This window comes from Struthio camelus, chromosome W, assembly GCF_040807025.1.
Source record: "Struthio camelus isolate bStrCam1 chromosome W, bStrCam1.hap1, whole genome shotgun sequence".
Lineage (NCBI taxonomy): Eukaryota > Metazoa > Chordata > Aves > Struthioniformes > Struthionidae > Struthio > Struthio camelus.
Window position 1 is genome coordinate 67,882,496 of NC_090981.1, and position 22,562 is coordinate 67,905,057.

The 22,562-nt window shown below is 44.8% G+C and overlaps 1 protein-coding gene across 3 annotated transcripts in view; it reads left to right on the forward strand.

The window, feature by feature from the left end:
- Positions 1-22,562, forward strand: part of LOC104138483 (netrin receptor DCC) — a 608,580-nt gene that overhangs the window by 424,876 nt on the left and 161,142 nt on the right. For all 3 annotated transcript variants that reach the window (XM_009666101.2, XM_068925912.1, XM_068925913.1), the window contains exons 10-11: positions 13,444-13,592; positions 15,071-15,209. In XM_009666101.2, the coding sequence (XP_009664396.2) occupies positions 13,444-13,592; positions 15,071-15,209 (288 nt within the window). The remainder of the gene's footprint in view (positions 1-13,443; positions 13,593-15,070; positions 15,210-22,562) is intronic.

The following is a 22,562-nucleotide window of genomic DNA, read 5'->3' on the forward strand; positions in this document are numbered from 1 at the left end:
GCCGTCAATTCTACGTTAAAGCAATTGCACCAGAAGCTGTTCAAGTTTTCCTTCTCCACAAGTTTTGCTGCAGAGGCAGCATTCTTTGAAGTTACTAGTTGCACAGGGAACGTTAAAAGGACGTAGACAAAATTTCAGCGGCGGTCTGTTTTAGCATACGTTTCTTGTACAGATGTCAAAACTGCATAGAAAATTAAACAGCCATTTAAGTGAACGCTATGAAATTCCACATAAAAAGGCAAGGGAAGGCAGGGGTGTCTTTTAACCCCACGTAGATTACCATTTCATCAAGCAGTAATCACTTCCACTTATACTGACATATGCAAACTCAGTTTGCAGAATAAACATGTGCCGGAGTAATTGAATTTTTTAAAGACCTGTATCAGACTCATCCACTTTAGGCGCCAATGAAGAGACGATGCCAGTCGTCACCCTTCAGGAGGCAGGCGAGGTCCCAGGGCAGAGCAGCTCCCGGCCTGCCGGTGTTTCACGGGACACCAGTACTGCCATCGCATCCTCGCCAGCCGCTTGGGCTGTCCCTTTCAGCACAACGATGATAATGGTGTCACTAAAAGTAGTGCTCAATTGCATTCCTGGTTTAAAAGAAAATACACAAACCGCCGGGGAGTGCCTCGCGCCGTGCTGGGGGAAGGATTGTTACCCCACCGCGAGGAATGCTTACTAGAAAGCCAGGATCGATGAGATGTCCGGTGTGGGGAGGTGACGGGTCAGCGGGCTTGTGCTTTTTACGTCTCCGTCTGTCATTTTTATGACGTGAAGCATCTGCCTGTTTCCCAGGACATATGCTGCGCAGTCTTTTAATGCTTTTGGTCAAGGGCAGAGCTGTCCTGACTTGAGGGCGTTTGCTGCCCGGTGTCCCGAGGTGCAGTGGAGCCCGTTAGCGGCAGATGTCCGCTGCTCCTGGGGCAGCCACGATTGCAGGAAAGCACGATCCCAAATGCAGCGTTTGCTTCTGCTGTGGCTGCCCTGCACCAGGGAGATCTTTAAGCAGCAGGATCTTTCTTGATACGTGGAAGCCTAGCCTTTACCAGGGAGACCGTTAAGAGATTTTATCATCTCATGATAGTCAAGGTCTGGTTGGAACGACAGCCCTCAAAGGTGTTCAGAAACCTGCCAGGCGCTGCAGTTAATTCATAAAGCCCCTCACCAAGCTTGGGTAGATCAGAGTTTTGGCAATACCAAGGTGAAGATTGCCTTTCTCCAGCTCCAGTACAGACTGGAGTGGAAGTAAAAGAAACTCTTTCTGCCATTACTTTGCGAAGTGCGCCGAGCGCTGGGAGCTTTGAAAAACTTCCCTGTTCCCAGAAAACGTCATGGCATTTGCCTAGACCTGGTGGGCACCTGCAAGCACCTGGTGGTGTCCTGCAAGCCCAGGCCACCTGGTTGCCCTTGGCCTGTCCATACTGTGTGTTGAATACGTGCCAAGTTCCCGCGCGGCGCAGCAGCCCTCCCTGGCCTGTCCATCCTCCCTGGCTCTCATGCAGAAGAAATCAGTAACTTTTAAAAAGTCCGTAGCCAGCCCCATCTAATGAGGACGTCATTGACGGCATAGTGTGTCTTCCGCAGCTGCAGTCCGTCCTCCGTCAGCTGTCATGGTGATGAACTGAGGACACGACTCTCCTCTCCGTCCGTCAGTCTATAACAACATTACATTTATTACTTGAAAGGAAAAAGCCATCTCTGCCCAAGTCTGCTGCCTCATCCTGCCAGATTTTATGTGTACAAAAAGATCTCCGGGATAGGGAGTGACTGCTTCCGCTTTGGACAGCCTGTGTTTGGAAAGACACGGGAGGTGTTTATCAATATATTAGAGAGCCGGGCCAGGCAAAAATTTAAGCATCTCTAGTGTATTTTTCTCGTCATTTGATGAAAGTGTGAAGCAGTACTGAAAAATGTGTTCTGTTGAGTCATTAATATCCTCCTCATTTGTGTGTGTTCTTCCGTAATGGTTCAGGAAAATACACCCTGGGGTAACTTTATGCCATTCTTACATGGTTCTTTAATTTTATGAGTAATTTACATGGAGGGTTGGGGCGGGGGGAGATTTTCAATTGCTTTAATGAAACGTGTCTTTCCTTTGTAAAAGTTGGGGTAGGCGTGAAGGCAAAAACAACATTGTCTGTTTTTCCGTCTTAGACTCCTGCTGCTGCTGCTTAATTTTTCTGAGCATTTAATTTTTTTTTTCCTTCTTCTTCCTTGCGAACGGAAAGTTTGCTTCTGGCTGGAGTGACTTTACCACTTTGCAATTAGAGCTTGTTGGTGTTGTTTCTATTTGTTGTTTTTTTTTTTCTTCGAGTAAACAACAGAGATAGGGAAGTATATTTGATCTAGGGCTTTTCTATACCTCTGGTCCTGTCCTGAATGTGGTTGAGCAGTTACGGGCGGCAGTCACTCTGGCTGGGTGATGGGACTCCTCCAGCTGCCCTCGCCCTGCTGGCTTCATTGCTCTCTGTGGGACAGAAATACAGGTTCACACCCATGGACACCTTTGTGTTACAGCTTTTGTCCTTTGTTTTCTGTGCCTTTTTTTTTTATATAGCAAGTTGCATTTCAAATGAAATAGAAATTATGAATTCTCATATTGTTTTATTCTTCAGAATCTGATTAGCTTTAATGCCATCATTTTATTTATTTTCTTTCTGTTTTCGATTAAATTCTTAGTTTCTCTTGCGGAATAACATTCAGTATATTAAGCCAGATTCAGTGACTCCATGAGCACTTACCAGCTGAATATGTAGCTCTGCATGCATCACAGGGAGCTGATTAAAACTGGCAGTTTATAAGAAGGAAATACAAGGAAGGATCTAAAAAGAGAAAAATGAAAAATTATTTTGTGCTGCTTCCTGAAGGCTTTGGGAAGATGTCCCAAAGAAGAGGAGACAGAAATACTCTGGCCATCTCTTTCTTGAAGTCAGATTCTCACCTCCCTTTGAAGCATCCAAAAAAGTGACCAGGTGAGAGCGTGGTCAGTTCTTGCAGTAGTCAGTGCAGTATTTTGTTGAGCATGCTCCAAATCAGTGCCAGCCTGAAGTATTATTTCCTTCCCATCAGTGAGGCTGCTGCTAGACCAGAAAGATTTTCTGTTCAGAGCTCCCCCCCCACCTTCTTAAAAAAGCAAACTAAAAAAAATCCTTTTGATCTGGTAAGGTTTGAAAATATCTCTGAAGCATACCAGCGTGCCTCTGGAGATAGGGTTTCAAGGATTTCTGAAAGTAGCCAACATCAGCTGCTGCGTTAGCGTTCATAGGCAGAACAGAAGCCGTGAGAGCAATTACATTTTATCTCCTTGTGCTACGGAGGCGTTAGCCTAAGCAAGATGCCGAAAGCTGTTGTGTCCTGCTTCCTCCTATAAATCACCTGCTTGGCCTTCGCCCCAAGTGCCACACGCTCTCGCTGCCCTGGTCTCGGCAGCCGCGCCGCAGCGGTGATGGGAATGCTCTTCCTCCCGTCTGCTGCTTTGACTTGCCTTGTCCAGGATGACTAATGGTACTGCTGCTTCCCAATGCCGCCGTGCAGGCCCACCTCTTGGCTGCTGAGGGGTTCCTCTAGGCCACGCCAAAGTATTTCCCAGGGATTTTTAATAATTTTAAACTAAATAATGTTTCCTGTTAATTTCGATAGATCTTGTCCTCTCCTCTCAACCTCTGCACGTTTTTTTGTGAGCTTGCAAATTATTGTTTTTTTAAAAAAGTATTTTTTATTAAAAATATTTTTCTTTCTCTCTGGTTACTTCATCTTTAAAACTATGTTGTGTTTTTCATCTGATTGTTGAGGCTGTGGCAGTAACGAGGAGCTGAGTATTTGCACGCAGACCCCTTCTCCTGCCGCGGCCCACGGGCAGCGAATGGCACGGCTCCCACCAGGGCCCTGAGCGTGGGGTGCTCCCTGCAGCCTAGCATGCATCCCCACCAAACCCGCCCAAAAGCCCACCAGCGGGGGCTCCGGGATGAGACAATGCCAACTGGGCTCCGTTGTTTCCATCTCCTCCCACCCTCGCCAACCCGCAGGCGATGCGGATGTGCTGCGGGGCCGGCTGGCTTTCTGCATGGACCGTGAAAGCATCCGACGGGGATGAAGGAGTTCAGGGGCAAGGTGAGACACTGTCCAGAGCCAGCCATACCTGATGTGCAGGGACATAACCTGTGCCTGACTTACCAGAAGTGCAAGATGTCGCTCTTGGATGCTGTCACCTCTACTGAGGTGGTTTCTTCCATAGCTTCATCCTGGCAGGGCTCGTGGCGGAGCGCGCCTCTCTGCAGCGCTGCGGCATTAAGGTGTCAGGATGGTGGCGGTAAAGGGAGGACCAAGGACCTCATGAGCCAGGCCCTGGTGCGCTGTGCCAGGGAAAAACACCTGTACTGCAACTTGGGAAGACCTTGGAGACTCACTGGACCTAAATGAGCTGCCTCGGCGAGACAGAGGAAAAGAGTCTCTCCTACTCAACGCCAAAAGCTTTGGGTGTTCCCCTGAGCAGGATATTTGTGATAGCAGTATTGAATGTGGTTTAAGATGCCAATTTAAATACATGTTGAGTATAACAAGTAGGGCAAGAGCCAGAAGTTTGTGGTTCACAAGAAATGATGAAGCTGGGTTCTCTGGTGGTCTTCTGACATACGGCAAAACCAGAAATTCTTGGTTGTTTTGTTTTTTCATTTGCTTTAATGAAACAATATATTTCATTCTGATTTAGTTATGTAAAACTTTGGTGAAAAGCTTACGTTAAAAGCAGGGCATGTCATTTTAGAAATTATTTGGAAAAGAAACATCAAAATATTTCATTTCAGTAATGACAGTACTGGATGTTTCAGCATTCTGGGCATATTTTGCTTCATTTCTCATTCTAAGCAGAAATTGTCACCAAAGATTTCTCCAAACCTTTTGGTGTATGTGAAAACTATGTTTACCAGAAATAATCTATTTCAGTGAAAAAATTCCAAAAGCTTTAAATGAAAAGAGGGAATCTCGGTTTCTGAGATTTGGCTGTCTTGCATGCTCCCTTCCTTTTAGTGGTTCATGGAGGCCGTTGATAAGAAGAATTCAGTGGCTGTTGTCTAATCATTTATTTCTTAAAAAATAAGCTGCACTGACTAGCTGTATGTTGTAATTCTCCTTCAGATTTGCTGAGATGCAGCAGCACCGTTATGCCAAATAAAATGTTTTGCTTTGACTGATTTGCAGAGAAGGGGTAGAAAATTAAAACTACTTTCTTATGGAAAAATAATTTTAAAAAGGCATATTTATAGATCACTGATGCAAATGATAATACAGTGGCAAGGTGGCTCTTGCTGGATCGGCCATAAACCGTCCATGGTACAGGCAAGGCAGCGCACCCTTGCTGCCCCTTGCCGCTGGTATGAGAGGAGAGGGCACCCATCACTTCTGAACGAGCACTGCGAGGTAGCTCATAAACACGATGACATTTTGCGAGCATAAAATATTTTGCAGTTGAAAGCTATTTCAGGCCATGCTCAATTTCTTTCCTTTGTCGTTAACGTCCATCAAGGGATCTTTCTGATTCAATAGTCCTTGAGCAGCACGACCGTGTACTTAACTTGCTGGTGGTGATACATAATCTGGCAAGATTTGGCCATTGCTATACTTCTGGTCTTCTGTATTGTCTCATCCTTCTCTGTATAGAGCACTGGATTTCCGCTTTACTGAGAATCATCCACAAACCTCTGCTGAGCAGCAGACCCCTAGAATATATTTGTCTCCCTACAGCTTTCCTAAAATAATAGCAATCTGGGGACAGTGATAATGAACTTTTAAACTTGTAACACTGGAAATGAATTAAACTTAATTGAGGCTGATTTAGGCACTGGAAAAAGGCCAGTTCAGTGCCTCCAACTGACACAATGCAACCACATTTTCCTGAACGTTGGTGCAAAGTTCTTCTCAAACTTTTTGATCATAATCTAAGCTAACTTTTTCAAGAGTGTTAGGTTTTGCTTGTATTAGAGCTGTGTCTAGAGACATAAAGGAAGATCAAGACTGTTCGTGCTATGCTTTGTGCAAATTCAAAGGAGGAGCTGGACCCAAGACTGAAGATAGACTCTTGAGTTTCTGCAGCTGAACAAGGGAATTGCTTCTCCAGCCTGCTAATCCTGGGAAGTGCTCTGGCCACTGAACCGTTTAAACTGTTCAGGTAGGACAGTTGGCCTTCTGGAAATGATGTAGCTGTCTGTGGGATGTCTGAGCCCATCACTTTGTCGCGGAGGTGCTTGTTTCACCTAGTAGTCAGCTCCCGTCAGGGACATAGGTGCTGCTGTTGCCAATCGGGACTTCCTGTGGGGTTTTGCTAGGACCGAAGAGCTTTGGCAGAACGGCTCTGGACATCTGCAGAAGCAGTAATGCAAGTGCCATGGCAAATATAAGGTCAAAGAAGAGACGTCTTGCAAATAGGCTGCAGCCGAGCATTTTTAAAATAGTGGCTTTGGACTTAAGGATATAAATTCTATCTCAGTCCTGTCTGATAAGCTTTCATCTTTGTTTTATCTGGACCTTTCTCCCTACCCCAGAATTTTTGCAATATAAATAGGTAAGATAAAGAATGGGTAGGAGATATATTATTATGCCATTTTATAGGAAGGAAATTGAAGCACAAAAGCATTAAATTATTTATCCAAGCTCCCTCTGGAAGTCTGCACAAGAGCCGGGATTGCTGTAACCCATCTTTCTTTGAACTGTTTCTCAAAATAAAAGGTTGGGATTCTGGCTCTATTGAAGTCAATAGGAGTTGCTTTTTATTTCTCTGGATGCTATCATTTCACATAAGTGCTTAGCAGGACCTCCAGCCGGTGTAAGTGTTCTTCCATTCAGAAAGGTTTTCCTTCTGTTTTTCAGACCTCAGACAAATGGAGGGCATGTTTGGCCACACAGAACCAGATATATTTTGCAGCAAAAGCTTGTTTTCTGAATGACTTTACTTCACCGGCTGCAGCCTATTTCTTCATTGATGGCATCTTATTATTTTAGTGTTTGTGTTTGTACCCCCTGTTGGCTTTCAAATAAATTATTGATGCTAGAGAATTCATCTTAAGTTTTGATTGACCTTAGATTTTCTCCCCAGTACAAACGGTCACAACAGACCTACTCCTCCCTCCATATATGATCTTGTGGCTTTCCTGCCCCAAGTGCAGCCATTGGTGAGGTGCAAGAAGCCATTTAACATAATTTCTCTCCGAATTTAGCAGTAGGACTAATGGCCAATAAATTCCTTAAAACAATTCAGTTCCTGCAGTCAGGACAAAATTCCTAGAACTGCACACTGTGATGTATGCTGATTTTTTTTTTGAAAATCTGTCGAAAAGCATGAGAATGGAAAAGTTGGGTACTGAAGATACCTTTTAACGTCTCCTCTTTAATTGAGAACCTGTACAGGAAGCTGGGCTTCATCTGCAGCTGCCACTGTTTTACACTTTTCTGGTCAAGCATTTTTTTGCAGAAAAGATAACACCGTGCTCCCACCTGCATCTTGTTCCAGACTTTCTGCGACTTCCTTTGCAAAGAGGTAGTTTCCCTCCCAAAAACGGCTTGCTTTCTATTTCGGTTTAATTTTGTCTTCTGTCATAGATCTAGTGAATGGCTCTGAGCAAACCAGGGATGCTTGGACATCCTATGCACAATGTTCAGAAAGAAGATATGAGCGATTCCCCTCTTACAGTGGTTCTAAGGATCCATAGTAATGTCCATAAACCACTGAGATCTGTGCAGGGTTACAGGGGGAAGAGAGGAAATAGTAATGAGTTCTGTATCTAAGTCTGTCACTTAAGCTTCTTCACTAAAAATATCCTAAATACAAAATATGCTTTATAGATCACCTTACTTTACCTCTAATATGAAGTTATCTCATCCATGGAAATCCAAGAAAGCTACTGTACAAACAGTAAAAAAATTTTGGCTTCCGGGGAAAGTCAGGGAAGGCAAAGAAAGACATTTTCGCAAGGAGGATCCTTTGCTGCAGCATGAGTTTTACCCCAGTGAGGAATGTTGTATGTGAAGCCCTAATGAAGAGAAATAACTTATTGGAGATTATCCTCCTTTAAATAGGTCAAAAATATAGCCAGCCAAGGTCTATGTATTCCCATCTAGGTCTGTAATTGCCCTGAAACAAATATAGCCTTCCTTGCAGTGACTTTCAGGGCACTGTCACTAGGAAAACCAAAAAATAATGAACTGTCAGGGCTGCCATGGAACTGAGTTGGAAGTAGTGTGAGGAAGACTTGGTGTAATCCCTGTTGCTGCCGTCTGTGTTGTGTTTGTGTTATTGCACTCCATGCATGCACTCGGGATCTCTCGCCATGCGCAAATTGAGTTGTCTGTTACACCCGTTCCTCTCCCTGAGCTTTGGAGGCCTCTGCCCATCTCTGCCTCGAGTCCAGTAGCTCCTTTCCCAGGCTCCTGAAAACGGTCGTAGTGGATAGAAAGAGGAAGATGTATTTCCAGGCCTCCTGTTGGGAGACAGTGAAGAAGGCCCTAAGGAAGCAATTTCCCTTCACTGCAGAATTCAGAACTGAACCACCGACATGATTTGTTGATACAAAACCTGGTCCCCATGTTCCTTAGCAAACTGAAGGATATTAGATTAATGCATCTGTCTGTGGCATACAGCTGGGCACCATGTGAATAGATGCAGAATACACTAATGAAAACCAGAAGATTTCTTTGAAAATATAAATGACAGCTCCTTCCAAAACCTGAATCCAAGACCAGCTCTCGTGGATAGCACTGGAGGCATCCAGAGTAGTCTTGCCAAACATCTGTCATGTCTTCTAACCATGCACAGTGTGGGGAAGCAGCGTTTCATTATGTTAATAATTACCCTGCCTGCAGGCTTTCTGAAGCTGCATCCTTCCGTACAGCATGGCACCAGATTTTAATGAAATACCGTTAAAGCTGTTAACTACAGAGAAAGAGGGGGAAAAAAAATCAAAGACGTAATCAAAGCATGTACTCTATTATCAATAACTGCAAGTGGCTTCATAAATGTTTTACATTCGAAATGTTTTCGGTGCAGATCAGCACAGAACCAGCTGTTTAAAAGAAAAGTGTAATGTAATAACACGAACATTTTAATCATTGCATCTCATTATGGAGAAGAATGAATCACTAGGGAAAAAATGTTTTAAAAAAGCAGCTTTGATGAAGGAAATGGCTAGCCTGGCAACAGAGCTTGAGACCAAGGAAATAAGTCAGAAATAAGAGGCATGAGATAGGATGATTGTTTGTTTTTAGCACCGTGCTGCAGAGAAGAGACAGAAGTACAGAGTGAGGTGAGTTTGGCTTAGGTTGACTGGAAGAAGACAGTTCTGAATTTGGTAGATAAGGGAAGACCAAATCCCATAAGGGCTTTAAAAGCAGCAAGGAAGGACTCCACCTGAGGCGCTGCAGTGCTGCAGTTCTGGCACTTCAACCCAAGCTCTGAATTCAGACTCCTGAAACGGCGCATGGGAAGAGTTGGGTGCCTCAGAAAGACAGTCCAAAAAGCACGCATGCTTGGCTGGGAGTGCTTGGGGCTGTCGAGGAAACATGAGCAATAATCCTGACCAGGGCTGTGGCAGTCTGTGCTGCAAAACGGGTATATCTCTATCATGATGAAGCTTGTCTTGTGCCTGTCTCACCCATGCTCACCCATTCCACGGAGGATGACGCCCTGGCTCTCTGGAAGCGGAATGCAGGCAGGGCAGGGACAGACCCAGGATCTTCCTAGGTCATTTGTAAAATGTAAAATGAGCTTGTGCTAAGTAGGATGGTAAACTCAACCCTACAGGGGGGCTAAAATAGTTTAAAAAGACAGGACGGATAACTTTTCTTTTAGGTTACAGAGTCAAAATGCTAATCGCAAGCTTATGTGTCTGCAATATTTCTTTTAAAAAGAATTGGGTAGGAATAACTGGTTTTATTTTCTTTATAAAAGCTTGGTGGGGAGCACTCTCTACTAGGCAGGTTTAATGAGGAGGTTTAATGCCCTCTTCTATCTGAAGGGATTCAGCATGTGAATGCTCTAAATGGTGCTCTCTGTACTGGAGTATCCTGACCGTTGAACTAGAGGTTCATCTGGCTGGGCGAATCTCCTCTTTCGCCCTTGAACGTGGAGCACTAGGCAGCAGAAGTCAAGACCTCTGGGACCAGAGCAAGAGAAAGCAAACAGGACGGTTGATCCTTTCACCGCGTGTTTGGGCATTCAACTCCAAGGTGGAGTTTTGGCCTCTGCTTTCTTGTCCAAGGGCTGCAAAACCTACTCACGCGTCAGTGAACCTTAGAGCCTGAGACTGCAGCCCATCAATAACTTTGAATGAAAGGTCGGTGTCTTGTGCTAGAGCTAAATGCAATGTTCTTGATGTGTGCTTAACCCTGCACATGCTGGAGAGGTCCCTTGAGGAGTTCAGGTGCTTCTCCCCTGACCCCTAGCAGGGCTGAGGTCCGAGATAGGTTCCTTCTGCTCAGGCATGGCAGTCCTGGATATGAGCAGAAGGCAGAAAACTTCAGAAACTTAAATGCTTGAGAGGGATATTTAGGATGTTGAGGCAGTTGCCAAGCAATTTTTGATGTAGTTGCCCACAGTCCTATTTTAGGCACTTGCATCTTTCTTGTGTCTTATTATCTGTTATGATCAAAACGTTATGTGAACAACAGCAAAGAGGAAATCATTGGAAGACGAGCGAAGGCTTGCGAGAGTAGAGTCTGTGTTCCTGCACGTTGCAAGGACCAGCTGACTAGGGCACATCAGATTTTATGCAGCTGGAATCAGTGGTCCCAATACCAGCATCTCTGAAGGAGGGAACGCGTTCCCTGCAGTACTGCAATGCTGGCCATTTGGGCGCCTACAGCAAATCAAACGTAAGGACCCTGCAAAGAGCGCACTTGCGGCACCACGTGCATGCAGCTCCTTACCGCAGTGAGACAGGATCGGTCACCCTGAGTGACAATTAACTTTAGTAATAACAGAAAGGCGGTTAATGTGCATTTCTAAAATCAACACTGAAAAAAAGTGAAGCGTTTGACCGTTTCTGGCTTGGGGCCTGATTGCTTTTCCTGCTACTGAATAGGAGTAATTCCACCAAGTCGCACAATGGTATAAAACTGGTGTTTATGAGAGTAGCATCAAACCCTCTGTGAGCAGTTGTCATAGCTTGTATTTCTGGAAAAGTCCAAGGTGCTGGACCAGTCTTTGGGGGGAGCAGGAGGGCGTTCTCAGAGGAACAGAGGTTTCTGGAATATATTTAAGCATTATCAAAACGAGAGAACTTGCCTTTCTTCTGTCCGTCCTCTGTTATCTTTTTTCTTCCTTCTTAGAGAAGGATGCTGTTAGTTGTAGCAGACTGAATTTTATAGGAAACGTGGTTTAATAGCCTGTTTTAATGGAGTGTAAAGCAGGCCTGCAGCCTCTCTGCTATTTCAGAAAAGTATTTAGGAAAAAGATTTAAAACTTAATGCCAATTTTTACTAGATTATTATTTGATAGAAGGGATCAGGAGAGATTATTAAATGCTTTGCACCAAAAATACTGAGAATTAAAGCATGTTAGAACGCCTGCCGGAAATATTGAAATACAATGGAAAGGAAAGCTGGAGGAAGAAAATAAAGATATTTTAAGTGTGTCTGTCTATGCTACAGCTAAACCCGAGATGATAGGTGATGAAAGACTGTCTCTATGTTGTTGATGCCCCTTTGGGGAGCCTCTTTCCGTGATTCGCAGCTTTGCAGCTGGCGTTCTGCGGGACGGGGCAGAGCAGCAGAGCACGGGGTCGGGCGCTCTTTGGCTATCGCGTCGCACCAAACAGTTACCGATCTACAGAAGAAAGCTGTTATTGCAAAACCTCCTGGTAACCAGGATGTAACTTTGTGGAAAGTCTATTACGGAAGTTGTAATTCTGTTATCTGCCGGCTGCACCATAGCTCGTGAGTTTATTTTATGCCGCAACGCGCTCGCTGTTGAAAATAGAAAGGTCCTATTTAGTGTTAAAGATTCTCAGAAATCACCTTCTGCTTGACCTGTACGTTTTTGCTGCGGTTATCACCCTTTCTTTCATCCAGTTTTGCCTGAGTTCAAGGTGAAGGTGCAGAGAGTCTCCTCTCCGGAGCTCGCCCCATGGGAGCTGCTTCCCGAGCAGCGGCTGCTGGGAGCCCTGCGCTCTCTTACGGCTTTTAGCTCTTTGTTTTCATCGCTAATTTAAGCCGACAGCAAAAGCATGATATGGCTGCTGTGTGATAATTCACATTCACAGCGAAGCTGGAGCCCAGGAAGATACAGTGTGCGTAGCAAACGGTGCTTTAGCGGTTGGTTTTGCGCTGCCATTTGAGGAGGAGTTATGGGTTTCCTCCCTTGCCATCGTCGTCTTGTGTCTGAGCAGCCTGAATTTTGCATTTCTTAATGATCTCTACTTAAGAGTAAACCTATCACACTAGTGTATTTCAGAACTAATCAAACCAGTTAACAATTTCAAGGACTGGCTATTTTAGCACATTTGTTGTAGTTATTTGGTTTATAAGATGATTTCGTTAGGGTGCTGTCATTTCTGTAAGTGCTGAACATCGTACAAACACAAGGATATTATTTAAGAACGAGAGTGGGATTAGGTTTTAATATCAGAGCTTATACTCCGGAGGCCTAACTTTTAAGGCTAGATTAGGGTTTTTGAATCACAGACTGGTTCAGGTTGGACAACATCTAGCCCGTCCTCCCACTCGGAGTAGGACAGCGCTGATTCAGAGCCAGCTGCTCTGCTGCTATGGGCTGAGGGCTATGACTTCATGGGATCAAACCCATGGCTTTGCTTGGTGCTGCCCTGTTTCTGTGACCCTCGCGGCTCCCTGGGAGCAGCGGAGGAGGCCACGCTCACTGCGGCGCTCGCTGGTGGAGCTTCCACCCTTGTGCATCCCCGAATCTTTTTTTAAGGTTGTCAGTTTGTGCTGGTAAACGTGCAAAAGAGCACGGAGGTTGCTCTTTTGGGGTCAGTGAGAAAGTGATTTCCCTGCCTTTTCCATTGGGCATCTTCACCTGGATCTGCAGCCTGTTAACTGTTTGTCTCGAGGGCACGAACCTATTGCTTGCATTAGAAGTTTGTGCTAATTATTTCCAAGAAATTAATTTTTGAGATGAAATGCAGCCCCTGAGCCTTGATGTAACAATCTCTTAAAATATTTCATGTGTTTGTGGCACTAAATCTGCAGCAGAATCCTCTGCAGCACGTTTTCCATGGCTTTGGCATCCCTTCCACGTCTCACTATTCTGGCTTTATTTGGCGTTCCTCCTTCTGAAGTGCACTTCTCAGGAGCGTTGAGATGGATGAGGGCTGAGCGGCCCGGGGAGGTGGGCATGTTCTGGGGAAGGCGGCGTGGGCCAGGTGGTACGGTGGGCCTGGAGAGCAAATGGATGTTGCAGGAGCAGAACTTTTACTCAGTCGATTTCTTTTTGCACAGTGCAAGTTCCAGGGCCAGTAGAAAACCTGCGGGCTGTATCTACCTCACCTACCTCGATCCTCATTTCCTGGGATCCCCCTGCCTATGCAAATGGTCCGATTCAAGGTTACCGGCTCTTCTGCACCGAGACCGCAACTGGAAAAGAGCAGGTGAGCGGGGACGAGAGCGGCTCTGCTCTTCTTTTGGGGATGTACCAGCATATGCTTCCAAAAAACACATCAACTAATTGGAGGGAAAGGAGAGGAAGTGTCCAAACAACAACAATGGCTTAGCAACGTAAAACACCTTAACAGTGAAAATTTGTGTGCTTTGAGGAATTTGACGTATTCTTCAGGTCTCCAGAGCACTGTAAAGGTTCGAAACACGAAGATTTTTCATTTCCACTTTAGGTAAATGTTACATAGACCTGGTAATAAGGGAAACCCCGGTTCTTGCCTTTATGATGGCAACAGTCCACGAGACCCTCCTGTGGGAGGAGATTGGCCCGCCCAACTGCAGCACTTAGCAGCAGGCTCAAGCCAAATAAATTTACACCAGTATAAAACCGGGTTTGGGAGGTAGAAGAGGCAGCCTACTGTATATTAACCATTTCTCAGCTTTACACTGAAATTTCCAAATAATGCTAAATGCCATTTCAAGACCCTTTAGGTTTTCTCCTTTATGTCGTGCAAAACTATCAAGATGTTGATGGAAGTTTGTGCGTGTGATCCCTGGAGTTTTTAGTTGCTTCTTGTACCTTCTCTCAAGGCTACGGTACGAGTATAATATCCAGACTAGGAATGATGCATTTTGTTTCCAGATTGAAAGGTGCTAATAGTAAAAACCTCCTTCCGATGCTGTCCCTTTCATTTTGGTCCTAATTCTACCGTAAGAATATGCTTTTCTGTGGCAAATGAGTAAGAAAGCAGAAAGCCTTGCTTTCTGTAACTTGTGAGCCGTTCAGACTGTTTATGTTGACCACTTAAAAACTAATATTTTGTAGGAATGCTGCGATAGTTGTATGGACTAGCTCTGTGGGTGGGATATGGTTTGAATAAGTTTTTAATGGAGGACAGGGCAAGGAGCAGAGCAGAGACTTGTGTTTTTTTCTAAACTGATCCAACTTACTATTAGTAACTGTGATAATCACAGGCATCTGAGATCCTGTGGCAGGTGTTCCAATGGTCTTGCGGGAACTTTTGTACTGCTGCCATTTTTCTCTGTGCTTGCTTCATTATACTTTCTTCTTTTCTCCAAAATTCCCCTTTGACCTTTTGCCTGTATTTTTTTCTTTCTTTTATCTTCTTTTATTTCCCTGTCATGTACCTGTGGAGTGGGAGCAATTGGTTTAACCAAAACAAGTTTTCTCCTGTGCCTTCAGTAGTGCCTAAGTAACTAAATAAAACTTTGAAGCATGAAATTTACTGTGTCCTGAACCCCATGTGAAGCTCTAGCGATGTGTACTGAGAAGTGAGCTGTAACAAGCAATTCTGTTACAAATTACCTTTTATACCAACTTAAATAAGGATTTAGCTCTACTTCTGAAAGAGTGAAAAGCTCATCTCTAATCCGCTCATCCCTCGGCATCACTGTCACACTCGCTTTAATGTTCCCACTTAGTAACAGTGGATCATTTCTGTATGCTCAGAATATCGAGGTCGACGGACTCTCCTACAGGCTGGAAGGGCTGAAGAAATTCACGGAATACACTGTGCGCTTCCTGGCGTACAACCGCTACGGCCCCGGTGTGTCCACCGAAGAGATCGCGGTCACGACGCTTTCTGACGGTAAGTTCAGGCCAGGAGGTCCCAGGACGGACCGGGGGCGAAGGGAGGCAGGTGCCTCCTGGGGGGCTGCGTTTGTCCGTTCTCGTCTCGAGCCGCTTTCTTCCAGGAGCTGTGCCATAGCCCTGTCTCTTCAGAAGTGATGGCAATGAAATGAGCAGCTCATTGAATCTGCAGGGTTCTTGCAGAGAAATAAAAGATTCAATATCTACCTGCAGTGGTACCCAGTAAGCTAGTGATCATCTCCAATGATAATCACTTCAGTTCATTTTTCTTATATCTAACTGTTGGGGTAGCATACTGCAGTCTTTATTTTCTCCTCAACTTAGGCACAGGTATCAAGCTTTCTACAGCAAATTTTGTCTGTTTTATTATAGTTGCATTTGAATAAAAACTGCCTAGATTTTCCTTGTGTCTTAAACGCTGCACTAGAAAATGTGCCTGTGTTTCAATTTCTGTTCAGTCACGATGGTTGCACTGTCATTCCTCGTGACATCCTTGCATGCTGCAAGTGATAAATTGAATTTTATTTTGAATTTGGAAGTGCTTAGTTGGGTCTGATATCAAAAACTTCTACACGCCTGACTCCTGTTGAAATCAGTGGGCCTGATCGCCATAGCTGGCTAAAGCATTATTGAAGTCGTTTGGTCTACAAAAGTGTAAAAACCATCTAAATGAAAGGCAAATTCTCTCCATAGGAATTGTGCATACAAAGCCCAGGATTTCTGTCAGTCAGACCGTGCTGATGTCTCTGAATAGTTTTTGCTGCCAGACAGTTCTTGACATTTTTAGAAGGAAATAGAGTCCTACCAGATAAAAGAGAATAGCTGATACTTATTGGGGGGATAAAGATTAAATGGAGTGATGAGTTTATAAACTAGCAACCAGATCCAAAGGCGGTTCGATGTAATTACTTCCAAAATCGTCAGTGACATGCCAGTTGCAAGCTAACTGAGACCTATAATTGGAGGAAATAGAAAGCTCTAAAAGAAAGGTTAAAAGATTTTTATCCATGCCAGCATTTTGTTTAAAGACGCTGTAAAAAGTGTCAACTTAAGCTTTTAAAGTGAGATTTACAGACAGTTAGTTTTCATTCTGATGAAAATTGTAAAGTTTCTATTCATTCACGTTAATACATGAAGATATGGGAGTTCCAGTTGCCCTATCCTCTGTTTGGATCACTGACGTAAAAAAATGGCAAAAAATGTTTATTTTTACTCTTGGTTATAAATTCTGAGAACAGACAAGAAACGTGCTGCTGTGGGCTTCAACTAGCTATGTCAAATTAGCTAGGCGTTTCTCCCCCCCGAGAAGCGTGACCTGTGCTAAGCAGCATGTTCTTCACCACTGCCTGGCATGCCCAGTAACCCAAGACGGCGCTACTTCAGCTGCAGCATGTAATACAGATACTGCTGGTGCTCTCCATACTGTAGATAGGTGCTACAACAAAACACGGGAACGGAGAACCAGAGTGTCGGAGTTTTGTCCCTTTATATTTACAAATTTGTATCTAATTTTATTGTAAAGATAACAACCGTCCCTTATTGTTCTACCCAAAACAACGGAGATCGTTGCATGAGTTTAAGAATGACAGTTGTCTGTCTGATCGTTTGTCTGCCTGGTGACCCAGTATTTCCGAATGCTACATCTAATCAACTGAAAAAAAAAATCCATATGTGCTTCTGTGTAACACTAGTGGAGGCCATGTAGATCTTGGAGCAAATCAGAAGACAAGGGAGGCATCATGGCATTGGCAAAGCTCTGACATTTGTTTAATGTAGCTACAGCGGAGAGCACTTTGGCAGTTGTCTCTGGGTCGCACAAGGGGCTGATGTCACCCATGGAAATTGTGTCCTACCTCCTGGCTGCTCACTCCCTGTCGAGGTGCTGGTGTCCCACGTTCAGCCATGCTCTGCATCTTGCTGGCAGCCCACGTGACCTTGAGAGGAGCAGAACAGGGGAAAGCACATTCAGAAAGGGATGCTTTAAGCTGAGCATTTATATACAAGCCACTGGCTGTGGGGCTGCCTTGGGGTCAAAAGAAGCGCTCTTGAGCCAGGCAGGCAGGCGGGTCCCGGCAGCTGCTTCTCCTTCTCTCTTCTTCTCCCTGGCAGGACACTGCCAAACCCTGTGGGGACACCAGTCCAAGGACAGTTTGGTAGAAGACAGGAGAATTGACAGGCAATGTAAAGTGTTTCCGAAAGTGTTTCAGAAATGTCTGCTTTGGGGGATATTTTAGAAAGGTTGAACCTGGCTCCCCAAAATTTAATTCAGAAATAAACAACATGGGCAGGGAAGGAAGGAGAAGGTAGATGTGGAGGCATGTGCACAGGAGGAAAGCCAGAGGAGCTGGTGAGTGCCGTGGGCAGCTGGAGTCTGTGAAATGGGGAGCCCAGTACGGCACGGGGAAGCAAAGGGAGAAGCCACGCCGACCCGAAAAGACACATCTGACCACTCTGGGATAGGGCACTGGAGCCCCTGGCTCAGGCAGGAGTGGAGGAGTTTGAAGCTTCTAAAACAGATACCTTCAAAGAGGGACATCGGGGCCAACGTGGAGGGGCTGAAAGAGCAAGCAGGAACCCAGGTGCCCGGGGCAGGGGGTGAGAATGCAGGGAGTTCTTGGATCTGTCGTGCTGTTTTAGTCTATGGTATTCCAGACTGTCGTTACAGTGTCTTTAGCAGAGTCATTTGCGATCCCCACAGCTCATTTGGTGCTATTATTTTACATTTGACACCTCTGCAATATTTTTTCAAGTGCTGCTTATGTCTACCCATCTAATTCAGTTTTCCGTTGTAATACAGACTGGATCTTGGCAGAATAAATTACTTCACACTTATAATTATAAAAACAAAAGGAAAACAAGTGAAAATGAATATTTTGCATAATGTATGTAGATTTAATTCACACTGTGAAGTGTAGAACTGTGGCCCTGTACTCCACTTTGGTTTTAAATGTCATCATAAGTGAGAAAGGGAGAGACTGTTATTCATGAGCCTGAAAATTATCCTCTGCAAGTGTTTCAGAATGCTTCACCTGTCTGGGAACAAAAATCATCACTAAAGAGAAGGGTTTTGTGAGACTATTCCGGAAAACAGGAGTGGAATATGGTGCATAGTTGCCCTCGTTTTGGGAATCTGGAAGAAGAAAGCATTTGTTTTCCTATTTATTTAAGCTGAAGTCTGTTCTGCAATGAAGTCGGTTGGTTCCAGCCTTCCTATGGTTTGAAGGTGCCCCTCAGGGGCAAGTGTTTGGGTGTCCTGGTGCTATCTCTGTGTTATTAGCCAGTTCCAGTTTTGATGGCCAGCAGGTGAGTGAAGTTTGGACTTACTTCTTCCAAAAACCTTCTTGGAGAGCCTGAATGGGCAGACAAGCATGACAGAGGACATCCTGTGGATGACCACGAATGAAGGCACATTTGTACTCAAATTCGTTGTGCCTTTCTCTCTCTAGCAAGCTGCCTAAGCCGGCATTCTGCATTGTAGCCAGGCTGCTCTGCTCCTTCTCTGATGCTGTCATGTTCTTTAATATCTAGGAGATGGTCGGAAACTGGAATGTCCAAGGGCAGGAACAGTTAAGCAAGAGTTAATTTTAATTTTGTTCTTTCAAATCCTTCCCCCTGCTCTGAAACCAAGCCACCCAACGAAACACAGGGCTTAAAGCCCACATGGGAGTGAAAGTACAGAAGGGTAAAATGAAGGATTTGGAGCAGTATGGAAGAAGAGAAGAGAACTGTAGGGTATCTTTTCATCCTTATTCTGGGTCTACCTGGAACCGGTTCAGTCTCTGACACAGAAAGCCGCTTTGGCTGTCCGGAGCGGCTGGGACAGGAGCTGGTGTTTCACCAGCTGCAAGCGAATGGCGCAGCGGTCTGAGCTGGTGCACATGTGCTCATCACAGAGGAGGAAAGGAGGCAGCCAGCACAGGGAGGCTGTAACTGATAAAGTTCAAGTCTGCAACACCAAAACGTACTGCAGTTGCTTTTTTACGGTCCCACAGTGACCGTTTCCAAGCTTAAGGCCCATTCTGCCTGAGGGTGCTTGATGAAAAAGCAAGAGAGCTTTTTCCCACGCAAGAGAGCTAACAGCCTACACAGGTGAGAGAGAAGACGACATTTAATCTGTCCTATTTCCTAGATGGAGAGATAAAGGAAGGAGAAAGCTAGTAGGTCAGCGTATTCACATCTCCTTTCCAGGCAGGTTTCGTTTCTGTGGTGCTGCCGCTCTCCGCTCCCCTTGGCTGGCAGCCCCAGCCCATGTGCCCCGCAAGGCTTCTGGCTTGCGATCCATCCTCCACCTTCACTTAAAAGTTGGCAGGCCTTATCAGTTAGGATCCAGTGCTGGTGAAAAGACAGAAACTGGGTTTCCCAGTTCTTGAGTAGTGCTTTCGCCTCTGGATGAAAATATAACGATTAGCACTTTGATTTTCACTACCAACTCCATTTAGTTTGTGCTTCATGTTGTCTTCATGTCTAAGTCCAGGGAGATGGGCAGCGCTCAAAGAGGAGCCGTTCCCTTTTCGTTTTTCTAAGAACTAGTTTGAAACAGAACTAAAAGTCAAAAATGGCAGAAAAAGCTTGAAGGTTGGTCTGTCTGAATTTCCTGCCTTGTAAAAATGACAGGATCGTTTTAAAGTCTCTCTCGTAAGAGTGTGTGCGCTTGAGTGGGCTATTTTTCTGGTGTGATTCCTTTGCTTAGAGCGTATGACACGGTACATAGTTTCACAAAAAAAGCCTATGCTGTTATTTCCCCACAGGTCTGTAGACAGAAATTGTCTGTGAAGGTCTGGGATCTAATCTATAGTCTAAGAAGCATGCTCCGATCAAAGGGATTTAGTATAGCTTGTTCAAGTCCAGGAACTGCAGAATCCTGGACTTAAACAATTTACCAGATCAAGGAAAATATTGTATCTTTAATGTTTAGTTTCTGGTTTAAAGTACAGCTCAGTTAATATTTGGCCAAGTTGCATGCTGTTTCATAAATGCTTTGAGTTATGATGCTTATGAATTTATCAAAATGCATTTAATCCCGGCAATTGGCAGACAGGCTTATTTCATGCTTCCTGACTACTTGATTTAAACATCATTTATATCCATAATTATAATATAAATGCATTTTTTAAAAGTAAAAATTAAAGATTGAAGTTTGATTTGACACAGGAGACAGCCTGTGAAGTTTTTCAGCTATCAGTAGCTATTCGTGTGCGTGCATGTGAGCTGGGAGAGCAACCGAGGCCGAGGAGGCTGTTAGAGCGTTCACAGCGGGGCGTGAGCAGAACCTGCGCGGGTTCGAGCCGCAAGCATGGACGAGCCTGATACAAGAGTCATCCTTGCTGGCAGTCTCTCAGGGATAAATTCTCTTACTATATCACCCTGGTAGTCAAACCTCTCAAGTATAGTAAATGCCCTGCAAAATATATTATCTGTCTTTATGTTTTTGGAACACCTACAGGTTCATGTCCACCTGCCCCTGCATCCCCTGCAAGAATTAGGTAGGAATTTTTGGACAAAAGTATTATTTGGTGCGAACAATCGTCAACACTGAAAACTTTTGGGGAAACGTGTGGATCAAATGAGACAATCACGGAGGGGATTTGTGAGCTGCGTCCCCGTTGAAGCCAGCGAGTCTCGTTCCCTTTGCGTGAACGTTTCTGTCGTTGTTGGATCAGGGCTGGAGTCTGGTCCTCTTCCATCCCAGCTCACTCCTGAGCCTGTTGGTGCGGGTGCCCGATCCAGTGCCTGCCCCAGAGCAGTTCAGAGGAGCCACCCCCAAAATAGCATCCTGGGGACCAGGATGCTGGAAAAGGCAAGATAGATGCGGGGGGGAGACTTTGTCTCAGCTCGGCCAATGGGGTGGAAGCACCAACACCATGGATTCATCTGATGGGCAACTGGATGTTTCTTTTCTAATTTCACTTAATAATACGATTGCAATAATATTGTTTTATCGCAATGCCTTGCCAGCCTACATGTAACCTCACAACGCTTCTCTAAAGAAGTTGCTGTGCGCCCTGTTTATGAGCGAGACGTGCAGCAGCTGTTGTGATGAGCACGTGCAGGAAGTCTGCAGTCCTGCTGGCCTTGGTATTGTAGAGAGGGGGCTGATGCACTGCATCAGTGTGCTGCTTCTCACCCCGATAGACTATCGTCTGAACAATAACCTACTCCAAGTAGAATCTGAACACTCATTTATAGAAACTTTATAAACGTAGTTCTAGAAACTTTATAAGTTCAGGGTGGTTCTCTGGGCCCCACCTGGTGCAATCACAACACAACCTTCACGTCCCAACCTCCTCCTTTCTCCCTGCCAGCTGCTAACCTCTCCCCACGTGTCTTGGCAGCATGTGCTCTACAGACCCTTGTGTCTGCTTTGCAGCAGCAGCGTGTGCTGCTCTGCAGTTCTTGGTGGGGCGGGGGGGGGGGGGCTTTCCATTTGCCTAGGGAGGATTATGTCTTGCCTTGGCTTAGGAGGGGTTGGCCCTAGCTCTGGATGGTGCTGTCTTTGTTCATTGACAATCTTGGGGCTAATGGTAGATAAAGTGAATCCTGCTCCATTTTCCAATAGTATAATTAAGCTGTGAATACTAAACAAAAAACAAATTTTTCCAGGTGCATCCAATTTCTTCATTTGATCAAGGCGTAAAACTGGAGAAGGTAATTGTAACCTTGTAAAGGCTTAGTTTGGTAGGAGAATCCTCTGATTGTTGTGTAACTTGAAATATTAAATCAGAATCTCTTGGCAATACAAAATATCCCCTCGACTGAAGAAGGAACAAGGAATGAAGATGGACAATATTGCTGAGAAAGTGATTCTGAATTTGATGCTGGGTCTGGTCTGGGTTTATTTCTTGTATGATTGGAGGTCTGGAAGAAGGGATGAAAAGTGTGTTCGCTGGGTTGTATATGAAACTAAATTGGGAAATGTGACAAGCAGCGACGAAAGAGAAATAATCAAAATAATTAGAAAGACAAACAAAAAGAAAAATGAAGAAAAATTTGTCTGATAAGGGAATTATATGAAATACTGGCAATTAGTATTGGTCATATGTAAAAGTCAGCGATGACAAGAGAAGACTTAAGGTGGTAGTGACTAAGTATTATGATAGAGGCTTTGGAGTTTAATTTGCTGGTCCAAACCACACCAGTTTGATTTGCTTGTGACATGGAAACGTATCATGACTCGGAAGTCACGTTCTTCGCATGATGCTGGTCAGATTCGGGTCTCTGAGCCACAGGGGACTGCTGTGAGAGCCAAACCGGAGAAGTCCTGTGGGTCAGCTCAGCACCCAAGGGAATCTCACCCCACCGGCAGAAAATGACTTTATGCCCGTTCGCGCTTTTCCCAGCTGTGTCCCTCGGT